Source organism: Labrus bergylta, chromosome 2, assembly GCF_963930695.1.
Source record: "Labrus bergylta chromosome 2, fLabBer1.1, whole genome shotgun sequence".
Taxonomy (NCBI): domain Eukaryota; kingdom Metazoa; phylum Chordata; class Actinopteri; order Labriformes; family Labridae; genus Labrus; species Labrus bergylta.
This window is the reverse complement of record NC_089196.1, coordinates 23,218,832-23,237,344: the sequence shown is the minus strand read 5'-3', so window position 1 is coordinate 23,237,344 and position 18,513 is coordinate 23,218,832. Positions and strand designations below refer to the sequence as shown.

Sequence of the window (18,513 nt, the reverse complement as noted above, 5' to 3'; positions counted from 1 at the left end):
ACTGCAAAGCTGAAAGCATAGACACAGAGCCAAGATGAGAGGGAAGACGACTGTTCGCACACTCTGTCCTTCCACTGATGAGAAGACGAAGGGCTAAAACATAGCAACACTGCACCAGCTGGGGGTCCTGCTGCTCTCATTAAGTCTGTGCTTCCCACCAAACAAACCCATTCTGAAAATAGAGTCCATTTATCATCACCCCACACCGTTTAAAGACTTGTGGTTCCGTAACTGCCGTCTGATTTCTCAGTGATTTGATTTTCTTAATGAGTTTACTCATACCAATCATGATGATGCATTTACCACATTTCAGTAGCATAAACAATATATTTTTGGGAGTAGAAAATTAAATCGAAGCCTTACTAAAATGAGAAAGTTTGGGTTTTGCTTTTGTATCACAAATCATCGTCCTAAAGAGCTTTAAAGAAATCATCCGCACTATGACACAGACACTTTCTGCATCATCTGTCTTTGATGTTCTGTTCATTCAGAATGTTATTTACATTTCAAAAATACTTCCAACCTTGTCTCTACCTGTTGCAGAGTGCCTCCATCATGCCTACCTACATTAAAAAAAACCTTGCCAACGGTAAATCTCTGCGAGTGTGACTTTGAAACGTAGCAGAAATAAAGTCTTCACAGAAACTGTTGCTGTTTGAATCACTAGCTTCGACCTTTTGAACCATTTCTAAGATGCACTGCAGCTAAGCTTCACTGTTTTCAAAGTAACTTCACATCACTGTCACCACTTGGGAGAAATGTGCATACCTGAGTGCCTAAAGGAGGATATTCATTATTTTAGTCTCACTAAAATAATTATTAACAGTGTTTCATTGCGGAGTTCTGCTTCAAGACAGGACTTGGGAAATATGATAATTGATTTTATATTGCTCATGTTTTGTTTGTTGCTTTGTAACGATGCTGTGTGATTTTTAATGACATTATATTTAGAGTGTTTTGGTTTTAAATGGTCACCAGAGAAGTGGGGAATACCTGGGGGAGCTAATGTAAGTCAAAATAAACATGGCTAAACAAGAAGCCATCTTCTTTTCCTGATACGGACAGTGAGATAATAAAGGATAGCACGTAACACAACCCCTTAGCGGATGGTTTTGTCAAGCATTTTAATTTTCCACAGATTTGTCTTCATTTTTATTTTCAACTTTTTGTTTCTGTAGGATTCTACTTTGTCTGATATAGTGAACCTCCAGGTCCTGCAGAGCAATGAAGGCCTGTGCTGCCAACAAGTTGGAACAAACACTCTTATAGTTCAGTACTTCAGAACCGATAAGTCGATTTAGGATTCAACATTTTCCCACATACTCAACATGTCTGACATCAGTATACAACACCCACCCAGGTGAGGATAGAAACTGATTGGCACCCAAACACTCACCATTAGTAGTGAGGTTTATCTGGACATCAGCCACACACACACACACACACACAAAAAAAAAAAAAAAAGAGGATAAAAAAATCTGACTGCTTTTTCATTAGAGGGGAACTTGTAAAAGGCTTTAGTAAAACACTTTATAATCACTGCTTGGAGTCCATGGTCAATTAAAGGTCCCTTTCAAAACACAGTTTTACATTCTACTTCCTTTTGCTGTTTCCATAACAACCATGAAGGGGTGTAAGAATGTGCTCTATAACCTTCAGGACTCAATAAGAACAAAAAAAAAAACATACACACAGCGACTACATGCACACAGACACACACAGAGTTATGCTTAATCTACTGTACGGCATATTTGTAAAAAAAGCTGTAGCACAAAATAAAACAAAGACTCCGAGAGGCGGCACACAGCTTTAAACTAGTCTCCAGATTATTCACTTTATCCTCGTTGATAATCAATCATCTGGATCCTTTCAGACAGGATATCCCATTAGACACCCACACACCAACTCATTACCCGGACCCACAAAGTCTGCTCATTGCTCTCTAGGAAAGCGCTCACTCTCCCTCTCTCTCTCTCTCATAAACACACCTCATCTTTCACACATACACCCACAAGATGAAGCCTTTCCACTGCTGTGTCCGCACAGCGGTGGGAATTGATCGGACGTTTATTATCTAAACACATTCTCCTCAGGATCAAACACTCGCTGGTAGAAAGAGGCTGAGCGGTCCAATTAGAATCAGAGAAGACGACGGCGGTAACAGAGAAGGTGAGGAGAGGACACAACTGATAGTGTGTGTGGGCGTGTGTGTGTCTGAGTTTTCTCTGTGGACATTAATTATCTCAAAGATGCAGTTTTTTTTTTTTTTTTTTGAGAGACAGCCTCTGATCCAAATCAGAGACTTGACTCAACACAGACACACACACACACATGCAGACTTACTGTATGTAGACCTTCATCCACATACAGTAGTTATGTAATGTAACGTCTCACTAACAGCCTGACCCTTATCACTTCCTTATGTAAAGTCTTATAGCTAAAACGTGCATTAACTGGGATCAGAATCTGGCTGTGTTTGTTTTGTTTTACACCTGTTTTTCCAAGACAAATTTTTTTTTTTAAAGAATCTGATCTGTTGCAACATACAGCTGTGAGGCACAAGCTGTTTGCAACATCATCTGTTTTAAATGAAGCCTGGAAACGGGGTCTCTCTCTCTCTCTCTCTCTCTCTCTCTCTCTCTCTCTCTCTCTCTCTCTCTCTCTCTCTAATTTTATGTCCCAACTGCTCCTAAAAGTAGATTAATCCTGTAGGAAGAAAACATCGATTATCTTCAGTTTAGAAAGAAAAATAATTCGTTTTGTGTTGGTCAGTATTTTTGTTTAAAATCAAAAGCACATCTTTACATTAAGAGACAACAGATATGATGTAATCACATGTGATACAATGTGAAACTTCAACCGTGGTCCGTTCCGATCGGCCCCAACGGTTCGAGCTGTGCGTGATCTGTGGATTGATGTAAAATGTATAAACATGATGTGATGTTTTTAACAGAATTGAAAAATAAGAGTTTTTGCTTCAACTAATAAAATGGTACATTCAATCATCATTCTTTACATCTAGTGTCCACCCAACCCACACAATCACAACCCCAGCCTAAAAACACAAGCAGAGCCATAGCCATGTGAACACCAGAATAAAATCACTTCATTATACTCATGTGAAAATAACGCTGCCAACTGTTCCTCTCAAGGATGGTAGAAAGAACACACGCATGAACACACACATGTGCTGTGCTGACAGGTCTCTGGCTCCTACTGGGTTAATACATAAGAACATGCTTAAACACACAAAAAAAGACAATTACACACATCTGCAAGCCATTAGGTCTAATCACATACTGCAGCTCAGGCAGAATAACAGAGACCATATACTGGCCTGTGTTCCTCACTAATATGTAGTCAGGGCTGGAAACTACAAGCAGAGCACACTGCTACACGCTTCAGAATCAGCAGCAAATGAAAAATAATTTCCAAAGAAGTCTTATTGTCTTGTACGAAACAAAGGGCTGCATTGTGCACAACCAACTACTCGTGTTCATCTTCACACACACCTCATCCTGTGTGGTGAGGAACACAATAAGATTAGATGGGATTACTCTGAGTGTCAAGCCGAGAAATAATCTCAGCTATGTCACAGACAAAGAAGGGGACATAAGGCGAAGGAGGTTTTTTCGGGAGAGAAATAAGATTTCCTTTTTTGTCCTTAGGTTGCCTCTACAGTATTTACCACTGACCTCAAATCCAATAATAAGAATCTGTAGAGGTAAAAGTGTGTTGTCATGGTCACTGTCAATGCTTTCCTCCTGTTGAAACACAAATGTGTTTCTCAGGTTTCACTTCTTTAGGTTTTTTTTGTCAATAAATTTAAAAGAAAAAGGGAGAATGGACTTTGTTTGGACACTTATGAGGATTTCATCATGCATGGACATGATGAAATCTGGTGAGCACACAACTCTTTGACAGTCTGGATAAATAAATCATGAATTATCTTGAAAGGTTTAGAAAAGAGAAGTTTTATTTCAGTCTGAGCTGTTAACAGAACTTTGTGACCCAAACAGCTGATAAAGAAGCTGATTGGTTTAGAAAACCCTTTAAAGCAAAGCCTGCTTGTAAAGTGATCAACACAAAAATGTACATAGTATGTCTCAGTCTCCTCCTTTTTATTTTAGGTGAAACAGAATGCACAATTGCAATAAAACACAGGAGAGACGCTCATACCAGTAATGGGGAGATTTCGCATATTTCCAAGTCCAAAGTGTCAATTAATACATATATGGTCCATTTATTCTGCATGCTTTAACTTATTAAACCGTGATCATTTTTGCCTTCTTCGTTGATATTAGGTTGACATTTCTATACTCTTTCTCAAAGCTCCAGGTCAATCATCAAAATAATCAAATGTGCTTTTTGTGTTGAATTGACTTTACTGCAGCTGTAAGGATGTACAAATTGAACACATGGATCTAAATGTGCCTGTTTTATACATACCTGGTGTAAATGCCATCGAGGACACCGAGATGGGCCGCAGAGGCTGGGACATAAGAGCCCATCTGAGCCATAACACAGATCAGAGCCACCTGGCGGATGTAGGAGCTCTTACCACCCATATTAGGGCCAGTGATTATCATGGTTCTCCTGCCATCACCCTGTAGCAGGAGACATGACGGGAAAGGGAGGAACAGAGATAGAGAGAGAGAGAGAGATAGTGTTGATCATCATTATTTAATTTCATATCTAAATGATTATATTGTGTATTGTATGTTGGAGAGAAGAGGAGAGGAGAGAGGAGAAGAGAGACAGAAGGCGGCCGAGGAGAAAGCAGAATAAGATATTTTCATGCTGTCCTGCACAGCTGAGGAGGTGGGTGGATTGAAGGCTTGGCTTCTCTTCCTATTGGCTTTTGCTTCTGTTGCAAGATTAACCTACACCCACTTCAGCACAAAGCCAGGAAGTGTGTATGCGTGTGTGTGTGTGTGTGTGTGTGTGTGTGTGTGTGTGTGTGTGTGTGTGTGTGTGCGCGTACGTGTGGTCATGCCAGTCTCTATGTGATGGCATCATGTGTGTTTCTATTCATGAGTGTGTGTACTCTTGCAAATTTGTTTCAAATCTGTCTCAATGAATTATTGACCAAGTAAACATCTGAGTGTCTTGGCACAGCTAGGTTTGCGTCAATCTGAATGAAACTGTGTGTGTGTGTGTGTGTGTGTACCTGTAATTCGGTGAGGTTGGGCACATACTGGTTCTGCTCTCCCATCAGTAAGTCGATGGCAGGATGTCTGCCGTCCCTGATCACAATCTGATGTTGGCCCTCACACACCTCTGGCCTGAACATGACAAAAAACTCAGACAATCTGATCGACACAAATCAAACTTGATCACACATAAACACCTTGAGACACACACACATACATATCAAGAGATCACGTTATCATTGACACAGACACCGAAGGCCATGAAACTGAAAACCACCACAATCAATTTTCTTTTCTAAAAATAAGCAAACAAGTGCGGATAACAAGTGAGGATAACTCACAAATGAAGTTATGTCTGAAGCATATCAATTAGAAATTGCTGAAGTGTTGAGCTGTAGAGACTTTTTTTTGCTTAATGCAATTTTCTTCCTTTCTATTTATCTCATATTTAAATATTTTTCATATTTGACTTTTTGTTTGCTAGATGTGATGTGTTTTCACATGTTTTTAACACAGTAGATGTTATGTAAAGCACTTTGAATTGTGTATGAACGAGCTCGCTCTATAAAAGAACCTGCCTTGCCCTTTTCGCTTTATTTACAGCTGATTTGACTTTTTTTAAGCCGGATAGAAATGTAATTGATAAAATACGAAGTTGCCTTAAAGATTTCATGAAAAAAATGAAGACATTTTTAAGGTAAAGATATTTTCTTAACTTCAACAGCATACTATACTATTAAACATTTGGAAAGGTAACAGAACATGTATGTATGTATGTAACAGAACAGAATATGTCCCTGTTTTGTTTTTCCGTATTTTCTTTCTGCAAAATTGCCAAAACCGAGTCAAACAATATTCACCAGTGATAACATGATCTTTGCCATTAGCATTGGCTTCGATTTACCGGCCATGCTCTAAGTAAATAAACTAAATATAGAGACACAAATACAAAAAGCAGATGTTTCCCTTTAAGGACTAGTTTGGTCTTATTTTCATCACATTTTGCTTTCTTGAAAAAAGAAAAAGGATGGCAGTGTCACTTCATAAAAACTGTATGCACATGATTGGAAAAAATCCTCTCTCTCCAACTTTTGGCAAAAAGTTAAAGCAATCTATTTCCCAAAAAATGTAAAAATGTAACATTTACTTACACCTAAAGTTGTGAGTAAATGTCAGAGAAAGGATGCAAACCAGAAAAGCAGCATTTGTAGTGAGTTTAACATCGTATCACATCAAATAGTATTGAAATAGGGGCAAGAAAAAAAGGGGAAGAGGCAATAAGACATGGATGGAAGCTAAAAGACAAAACAAGAGACAAAGATAATGTAAAGGCGGCACTTTTGTGTTTGTGTGTGCGTGTGTGTGTGTATGTTTGTGTGTGGGTGTCCTGTGTCGTGTCCTATAGTCTGAGACAGGCTGTGTGTGGGAGTGTACAACAAGCTCAGCAGCGTGCTCAGCCAGAACGCCAACATCTCTCCCACACACCCACACACACACACACACTAAATACACACACACACACACACACACACACACAAAATATCCCACTCACAAATACTAACTTACATTTATGTATGCACACATACGCACATAGGTGGAGATATTTAGGGTCATCAAGAGAGGACTTCACCTGCAGTAGTCTCCTTGTTTGGCCACCTCGGCCAATGAAAAGAGACAGTCAACGGTTGCTAGGTGACTAATGGCCGTTTTCATGGTGTGATAGTGCTCCCCAAACTGACTACAGTGAGAGAGAGAGAGAGAGAGAGAGAGAGAAATTGTCAAGTGTAAATTAAGGTAAGTGCATTCTGTGTTCCGACAAGAAAGCACTGATGGTTCACTCGACTAAAGCAGACTAATTTTGATTGACACTTTTTTAGCAGCACTTTCATTTGAGTTTACTATCATGCCTGTGTGTGTGAGAATGTGTATCTGTGTATCTTTGCATGTGTCATACTCCAGGAAATTGGTCCACTCCCTCTGGCAGTCGAGCAGCAGCTGCTCTCGGAGCTGCAGCAGCCTCTTGTAACACTCCACCAGGAAAGGAGAGTGATACCTGCTGACAGCTTTGGTGCTGCAGAGGAGAGGAAGGGAGAGGTGTTGAGCGGTTGAGGAGGAAGAGAAAAAAGATGGATTGAAGTTAAAAATGACCAGATATTTCATGTAAACTGAAAGAAAGTTATAGCAATCATTGTCTATATAGAGTGTATTATAACACAAACAAGTAGAGTGAGTACCACAGACAGATCTTATCAAGAAGTTAAAGGCCCATTAAATGGCCATTGTCACTTTTGAGTATTAACTATCCTTTCATTCTTGTTACTGGCCACTTGACAATTCTAAGTCAAATATTCACATCCCCTTTAGGGCTGTTCTGCTCACCAGCAACACCCACGGGAAATATCGGCTCGGCACTGTTTTCATCATCTCATTGCTGCCTTTGTCGAACTCCAATTTAACACTGGCGAGCGGGTTACAGAGTATAGTGAGTTTAATCAGACTTTCTGACTGAATTAAGCTGCCTGTGTTTTAAACATTGTGACTACATTTATTCCATTCAGTCCTCCTTCATTTTTAGCCCAGTGGCCACTAATGGTACTGCACCAAACATTTTCCCTACATCCAAAACCATTTTTATAAAAGAGACATCTGTTAAACTATGATAGGACTTACCGGTGAACTGCAAATAATTCCAATAAAACATCTATATAATTGATCCATTAAGTAAATTAAACATCTGTGAGCCACTAAAACTGTGACTGAAAGCCTGTGAAACTCTCACATCCTCCATAGACTGAGAGGTAACTTGCGATCAGGGTCATTGGAGAAACACTACGATGCATATAATATATAGATATTAAAACTTTTTTTGGCCAGCTAAGCATTTCATATTAGTTTTTGGGACCAGAATATGTCCATGGAAAGAAAACAAGTTGAAGGAGAGCAGTAAGAGTGAAAAGAACCAGAATATTTGAGAGCTGTAACCACAACAAAGACCATACTACATGCTTCATTTCATTTATAATAATGATTAAAGCAGCCCAAGGTATTCTAGATTAATTCTAAATCACATGGGGAAAAAGCTCAAAGCAACACGATGGAAAAAAAAAATCAGATTTTTTTTGCAACTTAAGGCCCCGAGTTTCAGAGTCCACCTGCTCTCACCAACAGTGAGACAGTAACAGTGTGATTGACTCTTCTTTGGCCTCTTGCCAGGTCACTATCTTTTTATCTTATCTTATCATGGTGTCTGTGCAGAAAATACTAAAAATTAGACCATGTTAGGAGAGGCTTGATTTCAGGGCTCTCTGTTAGAAAGCCTTGCCCTAAAGCAATAGCTACTTCTGGCAGGAGATGGTTCCTGCTCCTCTGGACAGATACAGAGCAAGAAGAGGCACACATAGTTTTTTTTATTAGTTTTTTTATTTGAAAGTTGCATAATGTTGCTTTAAAAATATTGTCTGGCTACCTGTAGTACAAGATGCATTTGCTGTAGCATGTTGTCCTCGAGTAGAAATAAAATATGAATATCAATAAAACAGCGATCATGAAAGGTGGAACTCGATGTACTTTTCTAAAATACACCTGCCAATCCAGTCAGAAACATGTAATACCCCTGCTTCTCTTTCATATGCTACTCAGAGAACCAGGGTTATGTAAATAACCTTATGTTTTATAAGTCATTTCTATTACTTCTCCTACTTCCTTTTTTCTATCTTTCATTTAAATACACAGCCAACTATTTAATGCTTCCCTTTACATTGTTCAGTACAAAAAAAAAGTACTTTTCAATAGTTTTATGCAGTTAAATCTTAGATGACACTTTTAAATAATCAAGATTGCATATATCTGGTTGAAAAGTACTATTCAGTATTCAGTTTCACAGGGCTAGTTTTACAATGAAACTCAAACAGTGCCATTATTATATCATTTCAGAAACTGACTTAATACATGATGTGACTGTTTCTGTGTTTTGTCTTCTGATATTTGTGTGTGTGTAGAAGTGTGTGTGCTGCAACTGTGGGCTCACCTGCTGATTTTGACCCAGTCAGGGGGAACAGTGGATGACAGGGAGTTCTTCACCTCGATCAGAAACTGAGGGCAGATCAGGAAGAGGGGGAGGAAGACTTTGATCAATCAGAAAGGAGCAGACAGACGAAACAAAGAGCTGACATGCACACTGACACAAACAAACACGTAGACTTCAGATAAACTTCATCACACCAATGTGATTCAGTCTCCCACTACAACTACATTCTGGACATCCATCTCCTCCCACGTCTCTTACTCTCAACCCCACACACACAAAGAGGCTGTAGGTACCTCCAGTCCAGACACTGTGGTGTAGTCGAATGCCGGGGCCCTCAGCGTCTGGCGGACTTCTTTGCGATGGTCTTGAATCTCCTTGAGGACGGTCTGAATCTGATCCCTCCTTTCCTGGATCACCGGGAAGCCGGACAGATCTGAGAACAGCTCCGTCTTATTCCCTGACCTTTAAAGAAACGTATGACTGCACTTATTCTGAAATAAACCTGAAGGTTGTTCTACCTGTTGAGGGAAAAATCCCCCTAAGCTAGTGCCAGGTCCTTTTCTGTGGTGACCTATCCATCCTCTGAATGTCTATAGTGTGGTGTGACAGTTCATAAATCCAGTTTATTTTAGGGGCAAATTTTGTTTTACTGAGGTGTTTTGTTCTGGTTATCACATAAAAATAACTGAACTTAAGTACCTTATGTCAACTTATCAACTAAAGTATTTCTGTATTTACCATAAAACACTGTTTGTGGCAATAAAACTGAATAAATACATCAATTGAATCCAATTAAATCCAAAAAATAAGTTGTAAAATCCATACAAAATCAAATAATACATTAAAAACATCCCTACTCCCTAAATCCAGAGAGGCGTCTGTATACAGGCGAGAAGTTTTTAACAGTAAACCAGTACCGACTACTTTGTGTATGAACATTTGTGTATAACTTTTGAATATCTTTTCACTTTTTAATTAGTTTTGTCCTGGAGATTTTCTTTCTTCACTCCTAAAAAGTTTTTGTGATGCATTATATTTCAGATCACTTTATTGCATTTAAAACGTTGTCTTGGCTGCTTATGCAGAACACAAAATAAACTACCACCTTCTTCATGCTGCAGGATACTCACTTGGCGGCTTTTTCATTGAGCACTTTGAGGAAGCTGTGGGCCGGAGCCAGCAGCTCAGGGGAGTCCATGAGGAGACCCCGGAGCAGCACTGAGCTGATCTGAGACTCGATAGCAGGGAGCAAGGCCTGCAGTCCAAGCCCCAGGCGAGAGAGACTGCTACTGACGAGGTAAAACTCCTGTGTGGAAGACTAGAACACAAGTGAAAAACACATGCATGATCAACTTAATACAGCATAAAACAGAATGTTCTACATAGTGTATCTGAGCTGTAAGGCCAGCTGCCATTTGATAAGAATACAAATAGAAGTGAATTTAATATATCTCCTTTATTGTTTGACAAAATGAAAATCATGTTCTCTGTAGTCCTTTGTGTGTGTGTGTGTGTGTGTGTGTGTGTGTGTGTGTGTGTGTGTGTGTGTGTGTGTGTGTGTGTGTGTGTGTGTGTTGTTGTATTAAAAAGGAATGGTGTAAGCAAGCAGGATTAGATCCCTAAATCTCATCTGCACTGGTTACAACAGCCAAGCTTAACGACAGACACACTGTGCGGGAGCTCTGACAAACACCAGTGATCAGCAGCAGTTATCATCCTCTTTTAAAAAAAAGTGTAGACATCAGAGCAGAGCTGCAATAGTGAATCAATCAAAAGACAATAAACCACCTACTGCTTTGATAAATGATCGCTAATTATCATGCAGCAATGTCAAACAGTTACTGGTTTGAGCCGGTTAAACGTGACATTTTGCTCCTTAAGGACGTTAGGGCTGACATGAGACGCTAATCAAAGATGTCACTTTGGGCTGCAGGTTCTTCACATTTGTTTGACATTTTATACACAGAAAGGTTAGGCATTGTCAGGAAAATAATGTGCAGATGTGTAGATATTAAAAAGAATTGTTATATTCTGCATGCTACAAAAAAGCTTCTTTACAACAATGAACATGTTTAGTATTTAGAGTCTCAGTCGTTGGAATCTTAATGGATGCTTTACATCACCAAGTGAATACGTTCTAGTTTATAATCCCTCTTAAATGGAGCCGGTGACTTCATTCTGAGCACAAGCTAATTTGATTTTTGCATGCATTTAAACTTCAGTTCCTTCGGTAAATCTTGAGCCTCCACAGCACTAGACACAAAGCTGGCTTTTATTCCAATACAGAGCTGAGCAGCACTTTTCATGTTTCCTTACAATCAACGCTTTAGAAATATCACCAGTGATTATCTAACACGAAATCAAATGAATGATTTATCAACGCCCTTCACAGAAATACCTCGTAAGGGGGGTGATATTTGATATACCCTAGTATTGACTTGATATGGCCATTAGTGATGATGTCACAGATAGTTCCAGGTCATTAAAGGTTAATGAGAGTCACACTGAAACTAGTTTATTGTTTCAATCACACGCGGCACTTTTAATGGTCCCCTGTGTCAGCAGCCTCGGTGATGCTCTTTTATGAACCCAAACAGACTGCAGACCATAAGCATGTCCTCCCTCCCATTACTGTATGTCGATGGAGCCATAGAGACACAGGCCATTACGCACAGGCCCATTTATCTGCAGACGGGGTCGAATGACAATCAAGATCCCTGTGTGCGAGTGTTCACGTTCACTGACATTTGATTATTTTCCGTTGACAACATATGAAGGAGTGAGGACAGGAGACAAGACATCAAGCTCAGACCAGAGTGCCTCTCTCATCTCTGTGAAACACACACACACACACATTTGTTAACAAACACACACAAGAGGTGAAGCCTTGTGACATTTCAAAAATGGGTCCAATGGGAAATGAGATTGTGTCAGACAATCAGGTAAGTGCCACTGAGGAGACTGCTCCCTGTTGTTAATCAAGAGCACGCCATGAAAATGACAGAGAGGAGAGAGAGTGTGTGGGGAGAAATTTAGAAGAAAGGCTGAAAACTGTTCCATATAATATGCAAAACAACAAGAAAGTGAAGGTCTGATTTGTACCACATGCGGCAAAACCTTTTATTTTGACCTTTTATCTGTTTTTAACTGTCATCACGTCCACGCCAACATGATCGCAAGAGACAGGAATAATTACCATCTCCTGAAAAAGAAGACACATTTCCCTGGTGGAAAAATGAAAACCCCTGTGTGTTTGTAAGTTACCTTTTTGTGATATATACTGCAGATGCCTCTCTCCAGGTCAGGCAGATGAGACAACAGAGACCTGACAGAATTTAAGGAGAGCGAGTCTGACTGCAGGATCTCCTGCACAGCATCCTGCCTCTCTGCAATGGATCTGTGGGTTCATGGGAGAAAAGGAGAGTGCAGGAAGGGAGAAAGAGAGGAGAGAAATGTAGGACGTCGACAGGCAAAAGTCACACAGATGAAAAAAAAAAAAAAACTTGCCAATCGGAGCTAAATTGTCGTGAATAATAAGAAACTGCTTTTCCACAGACGTTTGGAACAATGAACTGTCAAATAGCAGCTCGTTAGCTGTAAAAAATAAAAAACAATCTGTCAGTTTCTGAGGCCTGTTAGGAGCTGGAACAACTTCAAGTCAAACATGTGAAGAACATTTATATCGTTATTTTGTTGAATTTCTTCTTCTTCAACTTTCATTTTTTGCTATTTTGTGCTTTATGTTGCCTTAAAGGGAATGAAAAGTACAATACATGTAATGTCAAATTGATTAAGTCATATACTGTATTGTTGCACGTCCAAACGACATGGAACATTTGTCAACGAGTTTTATTTTTTAAATGTAATCAGACTTTTCTTGTCTATTTTCACACCTAATAATATATCATACGCATGATTTTAAAAGTCTAACTAGACAATCTGCTCCTAACCTTATCAAAGAACCCTTTATGTTCTCCATGTGGTATCCAGATCAGTGCTTCTCAAACAGTGGGTCGGGACCCAAAAGTGGGTTGTGGAGCCATTTACAGTGGGTCGTGAATGTGTGCTTGGAAAATAAATTGTGTCAAAAAAGTCTATGAAGAACGTATCTTTGTTCTGTTACATGCTTTGTACCATCTGAGGTCCAAACGACGTTATTTTCCATTTCACATAAATCTGAATGGTTGAAAAAAAAGATCAGTTGTTTTTGGCCGTGATTTCTCATTGGGGAGTTGGTTGTGGGTCCTGAAGCCAGGCCAGTTGAGAACCCTTTATCTAGATCATCATATTTTGAATTATACGGGCCACAGACCTAGCTTTGTGTTTGTCGTGTTAGGATTGAGAGCAAGTTGACATTACATACACAACAGCAAAAAATACAATTATTCTGTGAACATAACATCTGGAAATAAAGGACAGAACAAAAGCAGATAACACTGTATGTTATGTGTTTTGGCTTGCGTGTGTGTGTGTGTGTGTGTGTGTGTGTGCGTGCATATGAATCAGTGTTTGTGCCATGTGCTGCTGCACTGTGTGTGTTGGATTTAATGTGCCAGGGTGTAATCTGGGTTTTATGATGTCAGATTTCTGGAGGGAATCTATCTGTATAATCTGAGAGCAGAGCCCAATCCACAGCCATAATCCCTACACTGGAGGGGGAGAGCACACACATACACACACACACACACACACACACACGAAGAGTGCGAGCATGCACACACAATCAATATATGGATAATAACATCCCACCGCAGGGCAGAGGACCACAATAGTCCTGCAGTGTTAGAATTTAGAGGCAGTTTGAAGCTGGGAGTGAGTTTCAGCGAGGTTTATTTTGTTTTATTTCTATTGTTCATCCTGCAGGGTCTCAGAACAGAGTAACATCTGCTCCACAAGGCTATCAACGAAATAATCAAGGGTTCAAATACAAATAAACTAGAAAGGTATAGTTTCATGATAAAAGTCATGTGACTTCTGAAGCTTATGTATGCAAGTCACAAAGCAGACACTTAGCTCAAGTTATTCAATTCCACTTAATTAGGAGTATATTAAAACGTTAATACCTTCTGCTTCTTGTTTTTATTTTATCATCGTGAAGAGGAATCTAATTATTCATTATACACAAAAACATTGCAGTCATTTCACAGCTCTGCCTTTCTCCTCTGAGACAATACAGTAGATACAAAGCTGGATGGTCTTTGGGGGGGGGGGGGGGGGGTGTCTTTGCCGCAGCCTGTAAAAGCTGGTTGTACAACACATGTTTAGTGAAGATTCTCAACTGTCCTACAAGAGAGCCTGAAGGCAGCCTGGACGTAATAAAAACACATGGTGCTAATTAACATCTCTAATAGAGTTTATTCTGGACCTTGTGGCAATGCTGCATTAAGGTAATATGAAATTTATCTCAAAAAAACAAATCTTAATTATGACAAGGAAACTGATATCTTCCATAAAAAACCCAAATAATTCTGATTAGAACTTAATTATACTTAAATGTAATTTAAGAAATAGAATGTTTAGAAATATTGAAGCCTGCAGTTATTCAAACTCTGTAGTTCAAAACCCAACTTGGATTTGTCATTTTGGACATTTGGATGTTTTTTATCCTAACACATCCATCTTTAGTTATTAGATGACATTAAACACTTCCATATCGTAATGACTGGAATATAAACCATCTCTACCAGTCATCCCATTTGATGAGAAAGCAGCACGCTGTATGAGACGCTCAGGGAGTAAAACAGGATCGCTCTGGATAACCTCCCAGAGAAGATAAACTCCTGCTGTTCAGATTTTTTAATTTTTTTTTGTTCCTTTACTGTAAAACTGAAGGACAGAAGAAAGAATCTGAATCGGTTCGGCTCTGACAGCCGCGCTCCATCAAAGGTCCTGTACTCACTGCGGAGCTGTGAGGGGCTGGCTCACCCACTTCCTCAGCAGTCGCTTCCCAAACGGAGTACGAGTCTGGTCCAACACCCACAACAGACTGCCTTTCACACCGCCATCTGTCTGTCAAGGACAGAAAACACAAACACATAAACTGCTCCATTTGAATCTACCAAAACTCCCAAAAAAACCAAACAGCAACATTACAGCGACAGAATATAAGGGGAGAAGAGGTGATGAAAGCCACAAGCTGTTGGGTTGAGGAGGCTTGAACTGAGCTTGAGCCGTCACCCACGTAAGCCTGAGTAGTCAGAGAACTTTTACATGTGATTAGAGAAAAGATCATTTCACTCATTACATCTGCTCTTCAACCATGACTGTAAACTTAATTCTACAGAAATAATCTGGCCAGTCCTCACATGTATATTAGAAAGTATTTGAAGCAGAAAGTGTCTGTCTACTCGTGAAGCTGCTTGCCCGATCACAACGCTGTGATGTTCTGAAAGCTTGTCAAAATGGAAAAATTCAAGGCAGCTTTTCCCAGGCTATTTTCTTTACTGAGGTGAATGTAACAAACACCTCCACGTGCAGCTTTGTAACCGCTACACTCCAGCAGTAAATTGTCACTGGCATGTGTAGAGGATCACTCTGCTCTGAGCAGTAGACCTGGAACGTGATTGAGTCTGACCTAAGTCACATAAGTGAGCACCTACCTGAGTCAAGAGCTCCTCCCTGATTGGCTGAGGAAGGCAGGTATCAGAGTACACAATGTGTGTGAAACTGCACGTTGGTTAGTCTGTGTTTGTCATGTTTCATGAGGATACTTTCAGAAGAGCAAGTTATCAATTATTTCCCTAAAGAGTACCTCTGGTAATATACTCAATGCTTTTGATTTTATTATTGCAGTCAGTTTTATTAAATTATTTGTATTTGAGAAATTAAAATCTGCTTATTCTTATTCACCCAGCACTCCCTGCAATCCCCAAGTACGACACATTGCTTAGTTGTCAAGCCAACAATGTTACCGCTTTGTGTTCCTCTCACCGACCTTACAGCATCATTTTCTGCTACAGAGCTCGAGAAACACACTTCATACTGTCTGCTCACCAGCAAGCAGCTAAGAAACGCAGCTAGCAACAAGCTGGTGAACGTGACGGAGCACCGAGCAGATAAAGAGATGGAGATTTCTTAAGGGAGGAGGTAGAAACACAAAACAGAGCATCACTTTAGACTGGACTGATTTTATTATTGCAAACTAAGACTGAAGAAGGATTCACATTCAACCATTGAGGTGGTCCAATGAGCCTCGATATGGTACAAAAAGTGGCCGACAGTAATGATTAGAGCCTCAGCGATTAATCGGCCAGCCAATAATATCGGCCAATATAAGCATTTGATGGATCAACACAATAAATGTGCATATCTATCTTAAAGATTTAACTCGTATTGGAATCATATTTTTTCTCTTCCTAATATCGATATCGGCCCTAAGAATCACAATTCAGCGATATCAGAGATAATAGATAATTTTACAAGAGGATCCTATAAAGATACATCGTGATTTGTGATCAACTGAAGAACATAAAGCTCCTAAAAAGGTCAAGTGCAGGACTCATTGTAATTATTCAGAGCACTTAGTTTCATCTCTTAACTTCTCTTCACTCTTCTTCTTCTTCGTCTTCTTTTATCTGTCGGCTTCTTCTTTATCTAACTAGTTACTGTTAAATCTAAATATCAAAATTTAGCACTAGTGATTTTTTGATTGTGTCACATGAATCAGAGCTATTTAATGCCCTGTCGATATTGTCCCACCCCTCAATGCTAGAATTCTGTAGGTGGCAGGTAATAATAACGTCTGCTACGTTGATCACCCAAGTCTAACAAGTGAATATTTGTCCAGCACCTAAACACAGAGCACTGCTGAGGATTTTGTGATGTTTAGAGTTTGCAAGTATTTCGACAGAAAGAAATAATTGAGTGATATTCTCACATGAAATGATCCTCCACAATCAAATCAACCAGCACAGTTAAGATGTGTAATATGACACTACATGCTATATCATGTGACAGTTGTACAACGTTTAATGATTCATATTATGCTCTGTTGATCAAGTTGTTGTGTCTATCTTGTTACTTTTGCAGTGCCACTATTTGAAGCAGCATTATTCATCACTTGGATGATGCTTTGCCTTTCCCCGTACTTCACAGATGAAGGCCGTAACGTTGCATGACGGCAAACCCAAACAAACAGAGGAACAGAGTGAACATGACACAGAAGCTGATCATTCTGTACAAAAGGAATCCAACGGCCAAGACAAAAATCTAGAGCCTGATGTCAGAGTTGGAAAACAATCTCACCCTGCAAATTATTCTACTGACCGGTGTCCAAAAAAAAAAAAAAGACACTGAACTTCAATAAATGTGCTATAAAGGATATATTGCATTTGTTCAATTAATATCAGAAAAGACGATTTTTGACATTTCGCATGAGCAGCCTTAGAAAAACAATTGGTCGATCGACTGACAGACGGACACTTCCATCCGTTCAGCCACGACACAGAGCTAGAATAAATAAGACAGCAGCATGCCGCCTCCAGGCCACACCATGGAAATGAATAATTAGGCCGATTAATAATAAAGACCTGGTCTCAACTTCGACAAAACACACCATAAACATGAGTTTAAATAAGAAATGTTCCGATGCTGTGTGTCTTTAATGATCATTATAGACTGGTTTTAAAGACTGATTGATTGTAAGTTAGTTTGTAACATCTTCAGTATGACTTCTCTCCACACACTGGAGCCAGAGCTTTTGCCGAGGCAGCTGTTGTTCTAGCCAACAAAAGATTAAAGAAGTTAAATTGTGTGCCACAGGAAGAAAGTGCTGATGTTTCTGTTTAACATTCAGATTAAGATCACAGTGGGAAATTTGCCTTGCACTTCACAGTGCTCTGATGCAGTAGCAGAATAACAAAATACATTCATTCATCATTAAAACATGTCAGTTAAATAATCATTACATTTCATAGTGAATTACTAAAAGCATAAATATGTAATAATTAAGAAAAGTAATGAACAGTGCAGGCACAGCTACACGTCTACACACTCACGGCCACAAACTCCCTCATTCATTCATACATATACAAACACTTTGCAGCTTAGGTGGTGTTGAGGGCTTGATGGACAAGGGAACAAAGGTATTTTTGAAACGGTTGTTCCTACCTAAGGCTGACAGTTCTGTTCCCTCTGACTTGCTGGGTGCAGTTAGTGAGAAATGAATAATACCATTTAATGACGAATGGATCAAACAGTAGTCTAGTGTAGGCCCTGGGATTCTCCAGATGTTTGGTGACCATGTGCACAAAGCTATTGACAGCATCATCAGTGCCTCTATGCTGTCTGTATGCAAATTGGTATGGGTCTAGCTGTGGGCATACCTCCGACTTC

General features: G+C 39.6%; 1 protein-coding gene and 1 long non-coding RNA gene across 2 annotated transcripts in view; one reads left to right on the top strand and one right to left on the bottom strand.

Annotated features, from left to right (window-relative positions):
* Nucleotides 1–18,513, bottom strand: part of msh3 (mutS homolog 3 (E. coli)) — a 43,231-nt gene that overhangs the window by 13,771 nt on the left and 10,947 nt on the right. Inside the window, exons 12-20 of the mRNA XM_020647446.3 lie at nucleotides 15,080–15,189; nucleotides 12,445–12,577; nucleotides 10,311–10,498; nucleotides 9,474–9,642; nucleotides 9,181–9,245; nucleotides 7,108–7,224; nucleotides 6,784–6,891; nucleotides 5,171–5,285; nucleotides 4,450–4,607 (exon numbers count right to left, since the gene is read on the bottom strand). Of these exons, the coding sequence (XP_020503102.2) occupies nucleotides 4,450–4,607; nucleotides 5,171–5,285; nucleotides 6,784–6,891; nucleotides 7,108–7,224; nucleotides 9,181–9,245; nucleotides 9,474–9,642; nucleotides 10,311–10,498; nucleotides 12,445–12,577; nucleotides 15,080–15,189 (1,163 nt within the window). The remainder of the gene's footprint in view (nucleotides 1–4,449; nucleotides 4,608–5,170; nucleotides 5,286–6,783; nucleotides 6,892–7,107; nucleotides 7,225–9,180; nucleotides 9,246–9,473; nucleotides 9,643–10,310; nucleotides 10,499–12,444; nucleotides 12,578–15,079; nucleotides 15,190–18,513) is intronic.
* Nucleotides 1,517–18,492, top strand: LOC136177273 (uncharacterized). The gene is made up of 3 exons (XR_010664910.1): nucleotides 1,517–2,169; nucleotides 10,302–10,477; nucleotides 17,209–18,492. It is a non-coding gene; the product is annotated as an uncharacterized lncRNA (long non-coding RNA).